This window comes from Pararge aegeria, chromosome 18, assembly GCF_905163445.1.
Source record: "Pararge aegeria chromosome 18, ilParAegt1.1, whole genome shotgun sequence".
Lineage (NCBI taxonomy): Eukaryota > Metazoa > Arthropoda > Insecta > Lepidoptera > Nymphalidae > Pararge > Pararge aegeria.
The window spans coordinates 11,776,029-11,796,153 of record NC_053197.1 but is presented as its reverse complement, the minus strand read 5'-3'; the positions used below and the strand labels follow the sequence as shown (position 1 = coordinate 11,796,153).

The 20,125-nt window shown below is 34.7% G+C and overlaps 1 protein-coding gene across 2 annotated transcripts; it reads right to left on the bottom strand.

Annotated features, from left to right (window-relative positions):
- Positions 1–19,530, bottom strand: LOC120631359 (REST corepressor 1). Of its 2 annotated transcripts, none has more exons than XM_039900882.1 (10): positions 19,212–19,530; positions 18,783–18,935; positions 18,125–18,339; positions 17,391–17,579; positions 12,429–12,541; positions 11,748–11,979; positions 10,702–10,855; positions 8,767–8,919; positions 7,856–7,938; positions 1–7,301 (listed from the first exon to the last, which is right to left on the bottom strand). In XM_039900882.1, exons 1-10 carry the CDS (start codon positions 19,315–19,317, stop codon positions 7,209–7,211), a joined length of 1,491 nt encoding a protein of 496 aa, XP_039756816.1. In that variant the 5' UTR covers positions 19,318–19,530; the 3' UTR covers positions 1–7,208. The 2 variants fall into 2 exon arrangements, with proteins under 2 accessions (XP_039756816.1, XP_039756817.1); XM_039900883.1 differs by having other exon boundaries at positions 18,783–18,920; positions 19,212–19,317.
- Positions 19,531–20,125: the final 595 nt, after the last annotated feature.

The following is a 20,125-nucleotide window of genomic DNA, read 5'->3' as shown; positions in this document are numbered from 1 at the left end:
TCAATTATTATTAATTTTTATTTTCCCTTTATCGTAAGCACTTGATATCCGAGCGCATTTATTCGCAGCATTCAATTTATATACAAAAAAAGGTAATCACAAATCTACATAGGTAACCAAATCTTCGGCTCAATAACCAAAACTATCATCTCATTCGTGATGTAGGCACAAGTAATGGGCGAAGTTCCTAAGGTGTGCAAATTCCACTGCTTGGGCTAATTTTATATTAGACAGAGCTTACAGTTGCGCTGAATAGCTGAATATAGCTAAACTTTTTCACGAAATTAAAAAAAAATTGTACTTATAAGTACAAAAAATTACACGTTATCAGTGCAATTATAAATACAGTAAAAATAATACTTCTAGTCAATTGGGGGTAGTACATACATACGTATTGGCTATTTGTTTATCTTATTATAGCACGCCAGAAAGGAACCTTATCCTAACTTAGGACTTATTTTTTATATGATTAAATGATTCTGCCCGGTCAGTGTCGACATTGCACACCGTGGGGACTTTGTACATAACATACATATATTAAAGCTATTCTTTAATGATTATGCTTATGATAACTATTACAATAAATTTAGAGGAACTAAAGCCTAACATACATGGTGTTGTAAATAATGGAAAACCTAACACCTGAAGATTCTTGACTATTTTAGTAAAACCAAATTATGAAATAAATTATGGAAACCTAAAACCTAGTTTTGGGACACGGGTATTTATGATTTTTTTAAATGGTTATAATTTTGCCCAGTGATCTTACAGTAAAGTTATCCATTATTTACAACATGCCCTGTATAAGAATTAATACTAGAATATAACTATTGTTTTAACTCACATGATCCTAATTTTAAAATATGTATTGAATGTCTTTAGAGTGTACAAAAATATCGTCAATATTTAGTAACATTTGTCTATATATAATTCTGTAGCTACAATATTATAAATTAAGGTATTTATACTACGTATAAAATCATTTTAAATAGGTAGTGATGATTGAATAATTGCTAGAAAATGGTCGCTAGAATACTTTTTTATATCTGGACCATAATAATATTAAAATAGTTTACACCTAGGTCAAAAAGGTACATAAGCTTACTCAAGCAAAGCTATTTTTTTATGACAGATGACCGCTCCGACTATCGATATCGCCCGTACTAAAACGAAAGGAATCATGTGGAGGTCTAACAAAGCTGTTTAGAGCGAGCAATCGTGCGGTAGACCCATACTACGGTAAGGCTTTTTTCCGCCCCGATACAATGTTGCTACTCTGTTTAGCAGCATGAACAAAGGCTTTGAACTATTCTATCACTTCTTTACACTGTGCCTTTACCGTTAGTAAGAGATTTCCACGCTTGCAGTAGACGTTTTCGAGTATCAAACCACTGTAACGTCTAAAGAAAAATAGACTCATTGTATATCGGTCATTTGTCACGGATTCTAGTACCTACTGGTGAGTAGATTACAAACCGCCGGATGTACAGCAGACAAGTTTAAGCTTTAAATCTAAGTTGATAAGTTCCATTTTACTGGACCGTCAGGGTTTCAAAACATGAAAAGTACTCTACGATAATTGAAGACGTATAAAACTTAAACACTAAAAGGTACTAACGATGCAGTGGAGACGAGGCAACTATTGGGATTTCACTTATATATTTTACTTCGACTGTCATTTATTTTTATGCGTATCATATAAAAGTTACATGAACAAAGATGTAAAATTTCAAAAGCGCATGTTCAAACACCGAGTAAATTGGAATTGGGTATGTGGCTTCTTACACAATGATCCAGGCAAATAATTTGATATTTGCAAATAAAGTGTTTTGAACTACATCCGGCCCGTTTTAGTTTCAGTTGTAAGTAAAACTATCTCCAGACATAAATGGGATTTTAGGGCTTTTAAAGATCTAACCTTATGCATAAAAACACACCAAAACCAAGAAAAAAATGAGTTAGCTTTAGTTATCCAGAAATTTACTTACTTAGAACCTAACTTATATACCAAAATTACTATTAATATACGCAATGCGTTCAAATGCACTTTAAGACCTCGTTCATCAAGTAATGTTTGTGAATGGTGTTATAATATCAGTTTGTATGTTATTGGGCAAACACTCTTTATTAATTATATTAGTCATATATTTTCATCAATGATATATAAAATGTGTTTGTGTCATTAAAATAAATATTATTAGTATAAATGTTTCAGTTCACATAACGTCATTCACACAATGTGTTGTAACCTATAAATTCTAATTTACTATTAAGGCATTAATATGATGGACTTGAAAAACATAATCTATGGAAACTTGTTTAGCTCTTAGTTATAGTGTATTACATAATGTTATATTTGGCGATTGCACGAAAACATTTACCATCGGCAATATCATAAATATTTAGATATGTAAATTAATTTACCTATCGTTATATCCGAATGTCACAATATGAGCTTATTTAATTCATCTAAACAAAATACACATATGCGCCATTTTCATTAATTTTACGAAATATAGAGACTGGATGGGAGTAAATCGGCGGGTAGGGACACTGGCGCTTAAGAGTGCGTCAAGCAGTTATAACTTGTATCGCTTGCTCCTACTGGGATTCTTAGAAATGGGTACCACTTAATTGCATTTAATTTGATTGCATCTTAAATCAGTACTATAACACGAAAAGAATGCATAACATAGTCTCAAGGTACATCAACCTAAATGAGTGTCCCACAGTGTGAATATTAGGTCCCTTTCTATTTTTGGTGTATATTTATACCCATATTAAGGCCAAATTATTATTATTCTTGCCAAGAGCTTGAAACGATTTTTAAACGTATTTAGTACCTGGAGATGTCATAATATTAAATCGAAATCGAGACCTATTAAGTTTAACTAGTGTTATATAATATTAGATATATCAGTCATCTCCCATTCGAATAATCAGCCTGATTCTAATGAAAATTATTTTTTCAAGTACTTCTTTTCGCGCGTTATGAAAATAAGGTGTAAGTGAACGTTGCGCATTCAGATATAACACAGCGTCTAGACACAAAGAATGATCGCAAAAACACTATCCATATATAAATATTTTATTATTTTAAACAGTAAATGTTGCCGTGCAAACCGTGATCTCTACTTTATATCATATTATATTAAGGTAGTAGTACTTTAAGCATGCGAGTATATGATTAAACTTAGTTTTCTAGATTAATTGCACGCTCCACGTCTTAAAATGTCCTTATACAAAATAATATATTTGATAATAAGTATAGAATATTTAAGAGTGAAGCTAGCGAACTTCTAACTTCGAGTGCCTCCAGGCCAGTGGATTTGGAACACAGCTAGCCTTAAAGTCTAAAAAAGCGTCTTACCTAATCAAATATCCTAATTTATCAAATCAGTTTTGATTTGAAACCTATAAAAAGTAAAATTATATTAGTTTCTATAGTATGTCGCACTGCATTTAAATTATTATGTGTACTTATAATAAATATCTAAATATTGTATGTACAAATTTGTACATATTCGACAGAAGTTAAGGATTGCTTGTATCTAATGAAAAATAACATTGCTTTTTATTATAGAAAACAATATTGTGTTTTATTAGATTCAAATTTCTATAGATATAAAACATCGGTTTTCCATATAGAAAATAGAGATAGAAGCGAGTCACTTTTTGGGGAAAAAGTGTAAAAGCTTAAAATGGTTTTTAAAAAGCGAAAATCAAACGGCTCATAAAATTAAATTTGTGTTTGTATTGTACCTTGTTTTAAAATAATATATTTAATTATTTAACCTATATAAATCTTAATTCCTAATATTACTTAGAATACATATGTACAAAATTGAAATCCATCTTCTGAAACATATACTCATAATGTTACCATGATTTCTGAAATATAGAAATCGCTTCAAACCATTCCGATACTATCTTACTACGAAACTAATATTTAATCATACGAGACCTATTGGTATCTTTAATCATCATAAAGAGTTATTTTGGCAGAGCTCAGAGTACCGTAAGGCAGAGATTTGCACGCTGGCAAATGTAGTTTTCTACAAGTTAACTGTAGACTGTATTATCATAGTAAAAAAGACTTTAAAACAAGATAGGTAATCTTGCTTTAAAGCCTAAGTTCATTTACACTTAGTTCATCTACACAAGTTCCTTTTGGTTAAATAAAAAACCGTAGCATAGAAGCCAGAAATTTAAAACAAGAAGAAAAAAAACCATTTAACTTTTACATTATAATGGTTATTTATAGTGGTCAAAAAATACTCTTTAATATTGCAATAAGAGCGCTGATCACAACATATGTCAATACAGACAAGAGTTCGTACCCGCGATAATTCGCGAATTAAGGATCTTATTAACGAACGTGGCATAAAGTCGGAGCAGTTATACATTGTTTGTTCACATTTAAAAGGTGATGTTCAAGTGACAAAACACTGCAGTTAATTATAACTCCTTCATGCTAGGTTTATTAAAGGTATATCAAGAAACGCCGAAAGTAATATACTCGGCGAAGGTCAAGACTTTCTTGCTGGCATATTTAAGTTTGATACAAAACCTACATTGTAATAATGTAAGAAACCTCAGGATACTCAGGAATTACCAGCCTTAATTGATTTTTTTTAAATAGCTCATTTATCGTGATATATATATATATATATATATACATTATTTTTCTTGTTTAAATTATCTATAATATATTAATTCCAGTTTTAGCCTGACTGAAGCCCTGCCAAAATACCACCTTTGAGTTCTTATTCTTAACTTAGGACTCTAGCCAGTTTAACACAAATATAGAATATCACTCACAATAGTCTACATTCTAAAATTTTAGACCTACTGAGTTTGTAATGTCCTTCACTTGATTTCCCAATATATAATCAAAATACACAATTCTTATATAATTTATACTGACATTTCATGGAATCTCTTCGAAATTAAATGCTATTTTATTAATCATTTGTATCACTACGTAATTATCTAGTGGACGAAATCGAAATGTTTTTTTTAAATAATAATAGATGCTATTTAAAGCTGGGATCTAAAAAGCTACGATGTTAAAATAAGGCTTCAGCTTAAGTTTCTGGGTTAGCAGTGTATTGTCATAGTTTAGCGATCATACAGATTACCACACGCTGGCCAAATGCGGATTGGTAGATTTCAGTCGCCTTTGAGAACATTAAGAAGATCTCTCACGGCAAGACGTTTTTCTCACGATGTTTTCTTTCACAGTTAAAGCAAAGAAATGCTTAATAATACACATAGCTTAAAAGTAAAGGAATCTTTTACTTTATTGTTTTATCAGTTACGTACGTACGCTTGGGTAAGATCGAAACGGTTGGCATATTTGACTTTATTTGTAATTGGGTGGGTTTATGAGGCCTTATTTTCTGGGAGCATTGCATCATTGAGGGAGCCGCAATTCACAGCGGTTAGTCTAGCCTATATAATCGCAGTTACTCCAGATGTACGTATGAACTGTAGAATCGCTAATCTGTGGCAAGCTGAATACCAAAGGATACAAAATAACAGTCAGTTTGTTTTGTTTTATGCTTGCTCATGATGTTTGAATTTTAGTATGATAATTTATATAGGCTATATTTACAACTTCCTTCAGAGTACACTTCCTTTCTAGTTTCAGTACATTACAAGACAGTTGATAGTACCACCCAGAATGTATTTATGACACTATAAAACAATGAGTTATCCGCAAACATTCGGTATGGGCATATACTATCAGCTTTTGATAAATGAACGTCGCAAACGTCGATCATTTTCAAAAATCGATAACCTTGAAGCTTAAGTTAAAACAGACTCAAAGCGCCTTGTTTTAAAATTCGAGATCGTTTATGCATCTATAGCCAAAGCCGCTAGAGGAAACTTAGTGAAATTAAAATGAGTAGTACGAAATGTACGATTGTGACAAGGAGCATTAGATCTGTTTTGTCATGTCATACGACACTCAAAAACTAATCGACGTTTGAGTGTACTCTATATTATATTACAGAAATTCAGAGCTTTTAAAAGTACAAAATTTTCACTAATTTTCTGCCGAAGCGAGGAAGGTGATCAACACATATGCTCAATAATTGGAACAGAAATCACTTGTTTTACTTAAATAACCCAGCGCTCATAATAACTCAGAGCATTTTGGTGGAAACTTACTTATAACCTGCGTTCTAGAACTATTAAATAACGAGTTAAAAGTATGTTTCCTGTCTTAAAACAGTCCGCTTCAAGAAAGTTGAAAAGAAGGCAATTACTGCAATTTTATGCTACAGTGATGTGGGGAACGCCAGAAAAAAGTGTAGAGCTGTTCTCCAATCGGCGCACATTTTCATTGGTCTAGTGTTGCGAGAAATGTTTAACCCATGCCTTAGATATTTACTGGTGAATATTTAAAAGTCATTTCTAAGATATCAACTGGTAAATTTCAATGGAAAATGCCCCGCCAGCGGGAAATCCCCACATTCTATATATTGGCAAATAAACTACCCGCCTGCGGGGATTCCCCTTGCGATGTGTCGAATTTAAGGATGCAATGCAGTGGCACAATTTTAAATGTCTGAAGGGTATCAAACCCATTGCATTTTCTCGCACAATATCTTTTTACACTGTTTTAAAATGTTTCTAGCGAATGTTGTATTTTTTTTTACATATTTGAATCGTACTTGATATCATAATCGGGATTTTAAAGTATAAATGTCGATAAAAATTAATTAAACTCGGGTTAACACTTAACAGTGGGGCACACTGGATTACGCCGTAGTATAGGTACCATTGCATTGCATCAATCGTTCCACAATCACTGAATGAATGAATAAATACAAATTTATTGAACACCAAAGAAAAAAACTTGTTACAATGTTACGAACACAATAGAGCAAGATACAGGGTAAAATTTGGTAGCCTTATTGCTACATAGCGATCTCTTTCAGGCATGCAAGGCACAAAACCGAACAGAGCACAGCTCAAGGAATACTTAGGATGACATTTGAATGCTCTGCAACCCACCCATTTTTGTCTCCTGCCTGTTCTAGCCCTGCTGAGCTTTAACACCATCCATTTCAACTTTCGTGACGGTAACTGTACATAAAAACAAACATAATGTGTTTGCAAAAAACCTGTAATAGTTTGGTGTTAGTGTAGAGTGAATGGTGTAGGGTTTATCTCGCGTGCCGCTTGTGTGGCGGGCATCACTTAGCGGACTTGTGCTTTGGCGGCGTGGTGGGCGGTCCGCCTTGCTCCGCGGAAGCGCCGATAGAAACGCCCTCACTGTCCACCTCCGTCTGTGTCATATAAAAACTCATTTACTACTGAGCCTAGTGAGTCCAGTAGATCTAGCATGCGCGCTACGAGAGTTATGTGTACTCTTTCTCTCGTCTATCTCAATAGGAATTATAAGAGTAACGAGTAGAGATACTATTTTTTGTTTCGTAGTAAATGTACTTTAAGTATATTACATAGTGATTCTTTTATCGTCTACAATCCGATCTACATTAAATCCTGAGCAATATACAAATAATTGAAGTTTACTGCAGTGATAGAAAAAATTAAACGTTAATATCTGCAATTTAGAAAGGAAGCACCTGATCAAATTAAGAACATATTCGAGTATTTTTTTCTGCTGCATCAAACGACCGCAATTGATTGCATTACAGCCGCCGCACCGCGCCCCTTACACTCGATATAGGATGCTTCTTATACAACAAACTATTAATTAAATTTTTCTTTCTATAATACAGGGTAGCGGTTGTAAGACGAAAAAAAAGTCACCGTGTCTATGAATGTGATCTGTTTATTATGTGGTTTTCACACTAGGTTGTGGAGCTAAATTACTAACTTTCTCATCTTTAGTCTGTGGTGACCCAGTTCCATTATTACTGTTCTCTACGTCATTCTCTGCAGACTCCGTGCTTGTTGTACCTTGAAAAGGAAAAAAAAAACTTTACACTAATACCATATAGATCGTAATTTTTTAGGCCTTGTACAACGGCTGGGCAGAGTTCTCCTCTAAGTATACCAGGTTTTAAATGATACGGGTTTTCAAGTTTATTTTTGTGTTTGTGTAAGTTATTCAGTACTTTTCGCGGCGGTTGTAAGTTACACTAGTTCGTTTTTAATCCCAGAATGTAATTCGACAAGTCGTGCAGATGTGATACTCTATAAACCTTGTGCAAGCCTTTTCAAAGTTATGTCTCTAAGTCCGATTTTTAAATAACAGATAAAAAAGCTACACTAAAAATGAAAAATTTTGCAACCAGCAGGATCTCTGAGTCGATCGTGGTCCCGAATGCTTTGCGCGGCTCGCGGCCTCTGCGCTTTTCCCAATTAAGCTACGGCTCGCCTTAAGTATATGCTTTTTTAATATGCTTTTATAAAAATTGATAATTCTTCCAAGTGTAGGTAAAAACACTAATAAAAATTAAAAAAAGCAATGTGTTTCAAACGTCTCATACCTTTGAAAAGGTAGATCAAAACTGCAATTTTCCCCACTTGAAGACTGATGTAAAAGGCATATACTGATTTCGGCATCGACAGTAGGCGAGCAGTAGCTTAATTGGGAAATTCAAATCCTGTCGGTTCCGAAAATTTTTATATGCATTTTAATTTTTTTATTAATTTAGAACTCCTCCAAGTGTAGGTAAAAAAACGAATAAAATATATACAAATTTTATAGGTCAGCCAGTTTTTATATGAAGCCCACACCCCTTAACGGTTTCTACGTTATAACGTACTGGAACGCAAACTTACCGGGCTGTATGTGATTAGCATTTCCGCGATCTGCCTCGTGTTCCCGAAGTACGGCATCCAAGTTGTAGCGGCGTCGGTATGAGATGAAAAACGTGCGAATATGCGCCTCAGTCTTCGTACCAAGGGTCTCAGCGATGGCTTGGAAGTCTTTACCTGTCATATACACCATTACACTATAAATCGGAATCTGAACATGAGAAATAAAATACTGACACGAGCATTCAACAGAAAGTATGCGGTATAGGTATCTATAATAGTTTGTGCATCACGTTGTGGCAATACAATATGTTAATGTCATTATCAGCTTTGTCAACCAATTAATACCAATCCACAGGTCTTAGAATATGAAGAATATTGGCAGAAGTCTAGTTTTAGTAGTAACTAGCTGTACCGGTGAACTTCGTACGGCGGATAATTTTTTTTTTTGATGAATGTTATATTTAAATACTTATTCATGAAAATTGGTCCAGCCGTTCTTGAGTTATAAACGGTGTATAACGGTGAGGTATAAACGGCTAACAAAACTTTTTTTATATATATAGATTAGTAGAGCTTTTTGTAACAGAGCTCGCCTGGGGAAGTACTAACGGCGTGCTTATTTCTGCCGCAAAGCAGCATTGTTGCATTGCTGTATTCCGGTCTGAAGGGCGTAGTTACCGTTGCAATTACAGACAGTGGGGTCTTAACACTTACGCCTCAGGTTGATGGACACCGATCGGTACGTTGTAGGGTGGGTTCCTAACATGCCCGGCGAAGTTTTGCTCCGTTTACAGACGATGGTTTTCCGCTTACCATCAATCCATCTGCTTGGTTCGACTATTAATACTATCAAATTAAAAAACCCACCACGATCTCATGCATGTGGATTTACTCGCGATGTTTTCCTTGATATTTACAAAGTTAAAACAAATTATATTCATCATCATCATTTCAACCAATTGACGTCCACTGCTGGGCATAGGTCTTCTGTAGGGATTTCCACAATACACGGTCTTGGGCTTGCCTCCAGCGGCTCCTAGCAACTCGCCTGTTATCGCCTGTCCACCTCGTTGGGGGCCGATCTACGCTGCGTTTATCGGTGCAGGGTCGCCATTCCTGCACCTAAAGACCCCAATGTCCATCGGTTCTCCGAACTATGTGCCCTGCCCATTGCCACTACAGCGTCGCGACTCGCTGAGATTTGTCAGTAACGCTAGTTCTTCTACGGATCTCCTCATTTGTGATTTGATTACGTAGAGATACTCCTAGCATAGCTCTCTCCATCGCCGGCTGAGTGACTCTGAGCCTTCTTATGAGGCCCATAGTTAGCGACCATGTCTCAGATCCGTAAGTCATCACTGGCAACACGCCCTGTTCAAAGACTTTAGTCTTTAGGCACTGAGGGATTTTAGACGAGAAGATGTCACGAAGTTTCCCGAACGCTGCCCATCCGAGTTGGATTCGGCGGTTCACCTCTTTCTCGAAAATGGACCTATCTAACCGAATCGTGTGTCCTAGGTATAGTCATCCACAATTTCGAGTGAAGAGCTCCCAACAATTACTGGGTGGAGCAGAACATGAGCGTTAGACATAATTTTCGTCTTGCGCAAATGATATTAGATTGCTTAAAATACCCGTAACTCCGAAACGATAGTAGGCCGTAGCCCGGGATCGAAATGGATCCGAGTGAGAAGTCGATGTCCTATCCACGTCTATAATATGCTGTGGCAATGTTTTGAGTGTCGCTTTGATTCATTTCGACTACGCATATCACACTCGAGGTAAACTTCAATTCATAATATTGGTTTCCAAGTCGTTTGATTATCAAATACTTTAACAAATACAATCCGAGGCGTAAAATTACTCACATGAAATATTAATTAAAATAACAATAGTAAGGTTCAGTGTAATTATTTGGGAAAAACAGTAAAATAACAAATTATATTCTATACACACCATATTTCCTCACAGCTGTTACTGCCATGAGTAGTTCGTCATTGGTCCATCGCGAGTTAATCTTTGCTGGGGGTTCCCCGGGCCGCAGCTCTTCAACGCCCGCGTCACCAACTTTACGCTTCATCGCACTCAATTGCTGTTTGTGTTGTTGCACCTGAACAGAAACCGTTATAAATAAAACATCCACAAAAAATTACATAAATACCAATTTTTAACTATTCCTTAGTAAGACGTCACGAAAGTTGAAAAAGTAGTCAGTAACAGCACAACGTTAAACACGGTATCACACCTCGAATGAGATACTGCTTCAACTTTCGTGACGTCAAATGCGAATGCTAGGCAGGGTCTGGGGTGTGCATATCTGGATTCTCCAAACACTATACGCAGGACTCTCACTGCATTGAACGTTAAGGTTTATTCCAAAAACTAGTTAACAAATTAATGGTTTAAGAGGAAAAAACAAAAACAAAATGAACTACTGAGTATGTGTGCAGAATATATTGTTAAATCGCCTAATGCAATATCGGAGTAAAACACTACAGTAACTTTTTACGAGATCAGTCTTTTTTTAATCACATTCTCCACGTTACATCACACAATTGATTAGTAACAACCATGGTGAGTGTAAAATTAATGATGTTAAGTTAAAGATCTCCGCCCACTACATAGGATCGTGTCATGTCGTACTGCGTGTACCTTTAGCGCTCACTTTGAAATCTGCCGTAAATTTTTGACAGTTGCTGTTCGGTGACGACTTGTCACCTCCATTCAAAGTCAGAAAAATTAAAGGGAGGACTGGAAGGTCAGCTAGCAAGTTCAGACCTGAAATCTGAACAGATCTTTCAGCTTTCATTTTTACTTCTGTCTCAGGCTAGTTAGACGTTCATTAAAGTAGATTTTTTTATTTTGCATGATATTGTTTGGTACAGCACGGTCCTTATGGCACGGCCCTACATGTAGCGGACGAGAAGCTCAAGCGTCGGGTGAGATCGTAAGGGTGAGAATGTGAGCTACATAGCGTCATCGGATGGCGGGTTGCGTCTTACTTGTCTCTTGAGCGAGATAATTTCTCTGTCCATCGCTTTGAGCATAGCCTCGCCCTGATTGACCAGGCCCGGCTGGGAGGCGTCGCCGGGCTGCGGGCCGGTCGCCATGGCAACGAGATCGTCGTGATTGAGGTAAATGCCGCGCGGCAACCGGTGCTTGTATCGCTGCTGTTTCGAGCCGGGCCCGCGTCGCCCCGAGGGCCCGCACAGCGGTCGCATCGAGCCCGTGCGTCTGTCACATCACCGCGAACGTTCAAACAAACCCTACTTCCAGCCCCTTAATTTAACTTACATTTCACATGCATAAGTGCAATGCTCAAAAAAAATCTATCCGCTTCTCGCTACGTAAGGGATCAACAGCTCTAAGCCAAATTGTCTAACTGCCATTTCTACGAACTATGTTGAACGGGGACTAACATAGCTTTTACATTGTCAGTAGGTTTAATTTTGAGCTTTAGTAGTGGAACAAAAAAAAATTATATCCAAAATAAAAGGCAGGTAGTAACATGTAAACTGAAACAAGTAACAGTCATTATAATAAGAGAATTGATATTGAAACGGCAAAAAATATATATTAATAAAAAAAAAAAGGTAAAGACGTTAATCCCATACGGAGTCGCGATCTAAGGCAATACTTATTTTGAAATGATGATGAATTTATTCAAAATTGTATGTACCGACCTGGCGTGCACGAGGCATGCCTGGCACAACTTGTGCGAGTTGTGCGCGGTGGTCTGCGAGCACAGAATGCCGCACACGGTGCACCACTTGCTAGTCCCGCCGCCGCCCTCGCCCTAAACCCCAATGCAACACTTTACTACACTTCACGCCTAACCACCACAAAATAACTCCTCAACTATATTTAAGTTATTTTTACCTAACAATCGGGAGGAAATTCCTTAATTCATTTTTAAATATATATCAAGTTGGCGCTGCATAAAAAGTTGGCTCTGCATAAAAAGTTGGCGCTGCTTAAAAGTTAGCGCTGCTTAAAAAGTTGGCGCTGCTTAAAAAGTTGGCGCTGCTTAAAAAGTTGGCGCTGCTTAAATAGTTTATTTATTTATTATTTATGTACCATAAATTGTGATTGTGAACATAAGATACATGAAGTGTACAAAGGAAAGCTTATCTCTATAAGAGATCTCTTCCAGCTACCCCAGGATGTTGTAAGTTATGCGGCGCTGCTTAAAAGAGGCTTATGTTCAGCAGTGGCCGGACAATGGAACATGATGATGATGGTATCAAAATTTGCAGAATAGGCGGGAGTTACACCATCACGTCTCAGATAAAGCATTGTTCCTGCGTACAGCGCGCGCGATTTTAGCTGACCGTGCTTAATCACGAGTAGCTTCACACATATTTTTTTTAACAATTCAATAGTAAGGTGACATTTTCACATGTCACGCGCGAACTTCACGTGAAAGCCAACATCAGCGCGGCCAAATAACATTGTGCGAACTGTTCCTGCTGCTGTAATTGTTGACATAGGAATAATGTCACAATAATTTAGAGTTATTCAATCCATAAAAGGTATAATTCAAACGAGAGACGCCAATTCATTTGCAACGTGATATATATTTCAAAAATGATTAAGAACTCCTCAACTCCTCACACACTTCATTTAAAAACCCGTTAAACGATATTCTGCACACATTTACAACATAAAATCAATGGGGGCTGTTAAAGGAAGCATGCAGGATTACTGAGGTGAATTATGGGAGAGGTTGGGTGCTACTTTAATTAGATCTTATACACAAATAATAATATTTAGCGGCTTTATAAATAACATATAACATTGCGAGTGTAATTTATATATAATAATAACACCAAACCTTAGCATGACTAACGACGCGAGCACAAATTAAAAACGTAAGCACTAAAGATTAAAATTCAATAAAATACTAGACAAAGTCCTCAAGATGGCCATGCTAAGGCTTAATATTTCTGTTCTAAACAAAGGTAAACCAAAATAAATAATTAATGTCAACAAAATTTGACGTTTTTAGAGTGACAGAGAAAAAGACACAGGTACTAACTGTTATTTTCTCTAAAACAGGTAACGTCAAAGTTTGATTTAATAATTTTCGTTGCACTTCGTTTAAAATAGAAAATGACGACAACCAAAATAATATTTGTGATAAAAAACACACACAAGATTTATTTCGATATAGAGATCTTAAATCTGATGATTCATTTGAAATAGACTAATTGTTATAAATATATGAACATGATAAAGAGACACAGTCTGTAGATAAAAATGCAGAGCAGTTAAACTTAAAAAAATAAGCACAGCCCAAGAAGCCCGCACTACGAAAAAATTATAACGTAAATAATCTAAATCCAATGAAAATTAATAAATAGTATTGCTAATTTATTTAAGCTAGTTGTAGTATAAATAGACGAAACAAAGCAAAAACTGGCCCATAGTTTTGGAGTACTTTTGTGACGTAAAGCGATTTGAATGTTAATTGAAAAGAAAAAATATTTATCGCAAAATAACGGCCATGCCTAAAAGATGTATTGAATAGCGTCAAAAAAAACATATGAGGCAAAAGCTTACATTTCGGAAATCCGTCTGTTTTTAAGATTTCGCCACATATATATTTTTGTTCATGATATTTAATACGTATTTTAAGCATGGCCGTTATTTTGGGATGAAATATATAATTCAAAAATGATAAGAATTTGCTCGCTCGTAATAGAATTTTATATTTTGAGTAATAAATTTGAACAGTACGCATTTATGTAATTGATAAGAGTAAATCTATCCCAAAAATACTTTGGACTGTAGTGCACGATTTATTGCCATGTTGATTGTTAATTTTACCTAAATAAAGGGATGGTGACAAATTTCATAATTTGAGTAATTAAATCAAAAGAAATAAGAATATCCAGATAATCCAAGCTTAAACTACCTTGAACTGTAAGGCTTCCTTTAGGTTACTATTTTTAAATCACAATAAATTGTTATTTTGATTATTAATTTACCGTTTGTTGATTTTCAATTTAGGTAACTCCAATTTGTGACCATATTTTGAAATTCTAAATAAATAAGAATAGTCGTATAACTTTAAATTGCTTGTGAAAGTGGATACAAGCTTTAATTACTGGCACTGCATTAATTTAAGTAACTTTTTTAAAGCATGATAAACTTTTTTTTTAGTTGTTAAATGTGATTAATAAAGGCGAATTCAATGTAGAAGTAATAATAAAATTTTGAATAATAAATTCAATAGAGATATAATTTTGAAATTGCATTTCAATTGAAGTCAAATTGGTACTGACGACTTTCTTTTTATTTCAGTTCCTAAAGCACAAAGACCTTTTATGTTGATTTTTGTTGTTATCTGACTTAATTCTATTTCTGATACATAAATTCCGTCCATAAAATGATAAGTAAATTAAAACAAGACAAGAATATTGTACAAACATTTAAAAAAACATTACCTACGTTAAAATTACTAATAAAATTAATGAAATGAAAGAATGTACGCAACATAAATAAGCTTGAATTAAGCAAATGCCTCCCTGAGGCATATGAAACATACATGAAAATAATTAAGATGACAGGTGCACCTATGAACTGTGTGACTAATAACATTTAATGGACACAAGGAGTTGGGCTTAAACATCTTCTTATATTGATTTGATAAACATCAAATTAGAATAGACAACACACCAATAAACAGATAAACACAGTGAGAGAATGGAAGAATACATTGAACAACCAGTTATTGAATAAGTGATGGCACGAGTCGTATTTTTAAAGTCTCCAGCCACTCGAGTTAAATCTTTATAATATCTATCACCTAATGTACTAGTGTGACTGAATTGAATAATATAGTAAAAGTACAAATGAGTCTGTCATCTATACTGAGTAGGGCGAGTCTGTCAGGATTCAGATTGTTTGTTTAAAGCAGCAAGATGTTACTTTTCATTCCACAATGGGTATGTTTAGAGCTTACGATTGTTATCAAATCACTGTATGTCTAAAGTGTAATAGAAGTTATATAAATATGTAGTTATAAAAGACGTATTGAGCTAAAATAGAATAAATATACTATTTTTCTTATTACTTTAATTATAAGAATAGGAATACAAAAGTAAATATACGTCGGCGAAGAAGGCATGACGGTATAAAAAAACGTCGTACCGTTTGATGTGACGCCTTACTAGTCATTTTACAACTAAGGCTCGCGAATAAATATTTTAATTCCATTTTAATCAATCGTACAGAATTTGAGATTCAAATAGAAGCGAAATTAGGTCCACTTTACTTTGGCTTTTTAATGTTTCGATAATTAAAGAATCATTCACAATTGCTAGCATTTAAGTCACTGTAATAACTGAGCTACTTTGATTTCACACAGTTCTAACTCGAGTTACTTGAGTAAAACAATTCAACTCGCCCATCACATTTGCATCAGAATGGTCATACTCTGTGGGGAAGTGATAACCCACCTCGCCTTGATGGCCGGCGCGCAGTGTAGGCCCACCGACCGGCAGTGCCTTGCCTCCGCGGACTACACCTCGGTGTAAAGTCCACCTCTGTTATTACCAACATTACATTATCCATAACAATATTCTACCTATTGAACAATATTCTATCTTTTTACTCCTCCAAAAATACGGGAGTTATCTATGGTGCATTTTTTTTTTGTTAACTGCATGGTAGATGTGAGACTGACAAATTTTAGTAAGCTGGTTTGTCTACCAGACTATCAGAAACAGACATCATGCACTTTTTGATTTATGCCAGTAAATTACATCCTGTATGACTCATTTAAAACATGTCTTAAAATATTAATGAGATAACTCTGTTCTTGTGGAAAAAAACTGTGAACATTTTTTTGGGCTCATTTTAAGGACATTGGAATCATCAGTTCATTTGCTTGCGTCACTGATGAGTTTTGTTATACATTCGGTTTTGTTAATTTATACTTATGAAATTATCAAAGTATCATATTCTAAATCACTGTTCACCAGCAGAACAAAATTAAAAACTTTCACTATTTTGATAAAAAAATATTATTGTGTATTTAATGTAAAGCTAAAATGGATGTACACTACTCTGTAAGTAATACTTTAAAAAAAATTATCTACTCTGCATTTCTATTTAAGGAGCCACCAATGATTCAATAATTTCATGTGTAAATAGTTTTCAAAAAATAATCATTGGACAATCCAGATACACTATTGTAGAGTATTATTCTTGGTAATAAAATCTTCTATTCCTTAATATTACTTTCAAGTTAACAAACTTGACACTGAATTTGTGTCAACAGACCTTATTTGTGTGAAATTGACCAACTATATATTTTTTTTAATAACAGACATGGTAAATGATTATTATTTCCCTTTCCCTCCAACTAAGAATGTATCATACACAAACAAGTAATTATAACAGGCGGGATTTGAACCTAGCCTTCAAATTTGAGTCCAACTCCTAAGCCACTGAGGGCTTTATTTCATACGAAAAGATGATGAATGCAAAACTCAATGTCAATTTGTTTACTTGAAAACTTCTACTAAGGCCACTGTAATTTATTTCAACAACCAATTAATGATAGGCATATAAAACCAGACCAAAACATTAACCAAAAGCATTTATTACTAATCAGCATGATAATACATGAAACATACCTTTTCATCATTATCAGAGTCTTTGTCAGAACCTCCTGGTTCTGAGCCAGCTCCAGATTCCCGTTTACCAGTTCCAGAGCCAGTGGGGTTGCGACCTTCCCCAACAACATCCATCAAAGATGTTCGAGCTCTGGTCTTTTTCCATGAGTAGTAATACTTGACTAGTGATGCTATTGATTTATCTGGTAACTGTTACAAAAATATAATAAGGAAACTTAACTTTCACATTCAATTTGAAAAAATACATCTAAAATTAGCCATCAATTAATTCATTAGCATCCTCCTTCTGTAGAAGTTCTTCTAGGACAAAGTTCACCAGGTTGCATCTAGTCACTTAACAAAATGAAGAGTTGGAAAGAGAACGTTAATTGATGTTATACTTGGAAAATTTGTTTATGATTATTTTGCTGTATTGGAAACTTGAATAAATAATCATTCATGTGTCCTATACCACAAATGAGTAAAATTTCATTTTTATTTGTTTTTTAAAATTAAAAAGTAATATATGATCTCAAAATCCCAAGGTAGAAATAATGCCTATTTCCTCTGGGGCTCTTTGAATTTCTTGATAGAAAAACTCAGACCCAAGAAAAATGTCATCCAGGGTTTGAAGATCTGTAACATATGTAACTTTAGTAGACTTGAGCTAACTGGTAGGCACTTAATTATAAATTCATAGTATATGTATGACTAATACAATGTTTGAAAAAATTACATTGTAAACTTTTACCCACCATTTGCCTTATTCTATGAAAGCTTTTGCCATGGAACTGAAAGGCTTGCTCAAAAAGCACTTTGTCCTCCACTGTCCATTCATCAGGAAATGGTGTAAAGTTTGCAAGGTCCATAGATGCTCTGTTAAGGTCATGTTTGTGCCAGAATAACATGCCTAATGCTTGTTCACCATTGTATCCATATTTTTCTTTTGCTGTTGTTATGTATTCATCCACTGAAATAAACAACTGAGGTAATTAAATGATTGCAAAGTATTGTTATTAGGATTATTTACTTAAAAGTGTATTATAAATTAATAAACAATAAAAAGTAATGAAGAAAAAGATTTTATAAGGTGGTTATTTTATTTAAATTTTAAGTTTTAGAATTAAATTTGATTAATTTTTTTTTTTTTTTTTGGATGGGTTCATTGCAAGTAACTTAGCTGTTACTTTCATCAGAATTGCCCAAAAATGCAGAAGGTGAAATTAAGTTTTGAACTATAGTTAACATAGGCTAAATTTGAGCTTGTTTTGGTTAACAGGGCCTAATAATAGAGCCAGAAGGTCATCATAGAATCTAATAAAAGGTTAGTCACTTTGTAATAGAAAGATATCACTTGGTTGGGTTTCTCTATGAGTTTTCTGTTTACAGTGCATAAAAAAAATGTTAACTCACACTTAATATCTGATATGTCAGCAGTAGGTGACCAAACTAGTAGGGCTCTGTCAGATATCTGATCTGGTTTCCTCTGGTCCACTGGTTCCAACTCGGGGCATACTGCTTGATAATCACGACCCACTCTAATTTTTTCAGCTGCAAATGGCACTACTGCTTGGTTTTTGGTTTTTATGATGTTTTGATGAGGTGATCGCAGCATGAAAGCAGATGAAGAGAAGCATAAAAATAAAGCATGATATGAGTTTGTTACAATTATGGTTTTACAAAAATAAGCTTGCAGTTTCGATGTAAACAATTTTAATATTTTTTTTCATAATAGACAGCGCTACTATAAGCACCGCTGTCATGTAGTCAGCATCCAGATAAGTCTGTTGAGATCTTGACGAATTTCAGATTTCTACAACATTAAAGCTGTTTTGACCTTACCATTCTCGTCTTCAGAGCTGGAATCTGGACTGCCATGACCATTTGGGCTTGGTCCTCTCGAACGCTTCCCGTTTCGAACATCAGTACTTCGTTCAGCCAAAACCATGATTTTTAATTTTACACTCAATCACGCGTATTTCACTTTGTTTCTCACACACTTTATAAGTCCATTGATAAGATATTTTTAGGAATTCTAATAAACGAATAATAAACTCAATGCGAAGCTTCGCACTTCAATTCAAACGTGATTCAAAACCACCGCATCAATAATTTGACAAACCAGACATTAGCTAGCTTGATTCATTTCATGGCGTCTGTACCTCAGCTCAGGCATTCACTTTTGACGATGTAAATGCTCGTAAAATAATTTAAAAGGCAACAAATGAATAAAAATTGTAGTGATATATTGTAGGGTCCTTGGAGTAATGATAAAATTAAATAATCTACACTAAAATATTTTTAAAATGGAATACACAATTCAATGTGTTTTTTACAAAGAGCAACACTTATGCTACAGACCCTGGAAAACGAACCAATAAACACTTTAAAATTCGAAATTCGTCTCCACTAACTTCCTCCAAGTAATAAAGTTACTAAAAGCTTTTAAGAATTACAAAAATAATAATTTAATAGTGAAAAATATTTATCTTTGTATACAGGCATAATTAAATTCTTGACTATTTGTATTCTACTAACAGATGGCGCTTATACCATTAAAACCCTTTTCTTGGAGATTACCGTAACGTTTAAACGGGTTGTTCCTATCACTAAAATGACGATTAATAAAAAATTAAAATGAAAAGCGGTAGGACCTACCTTAAAAATATTTAATTGAGTGTTGATGACAATTTCAGTATTTATCGCCGACGTGCAACAGCTACTCGTAGTTGCACCTCGTCGCGTTGATCCCAGTT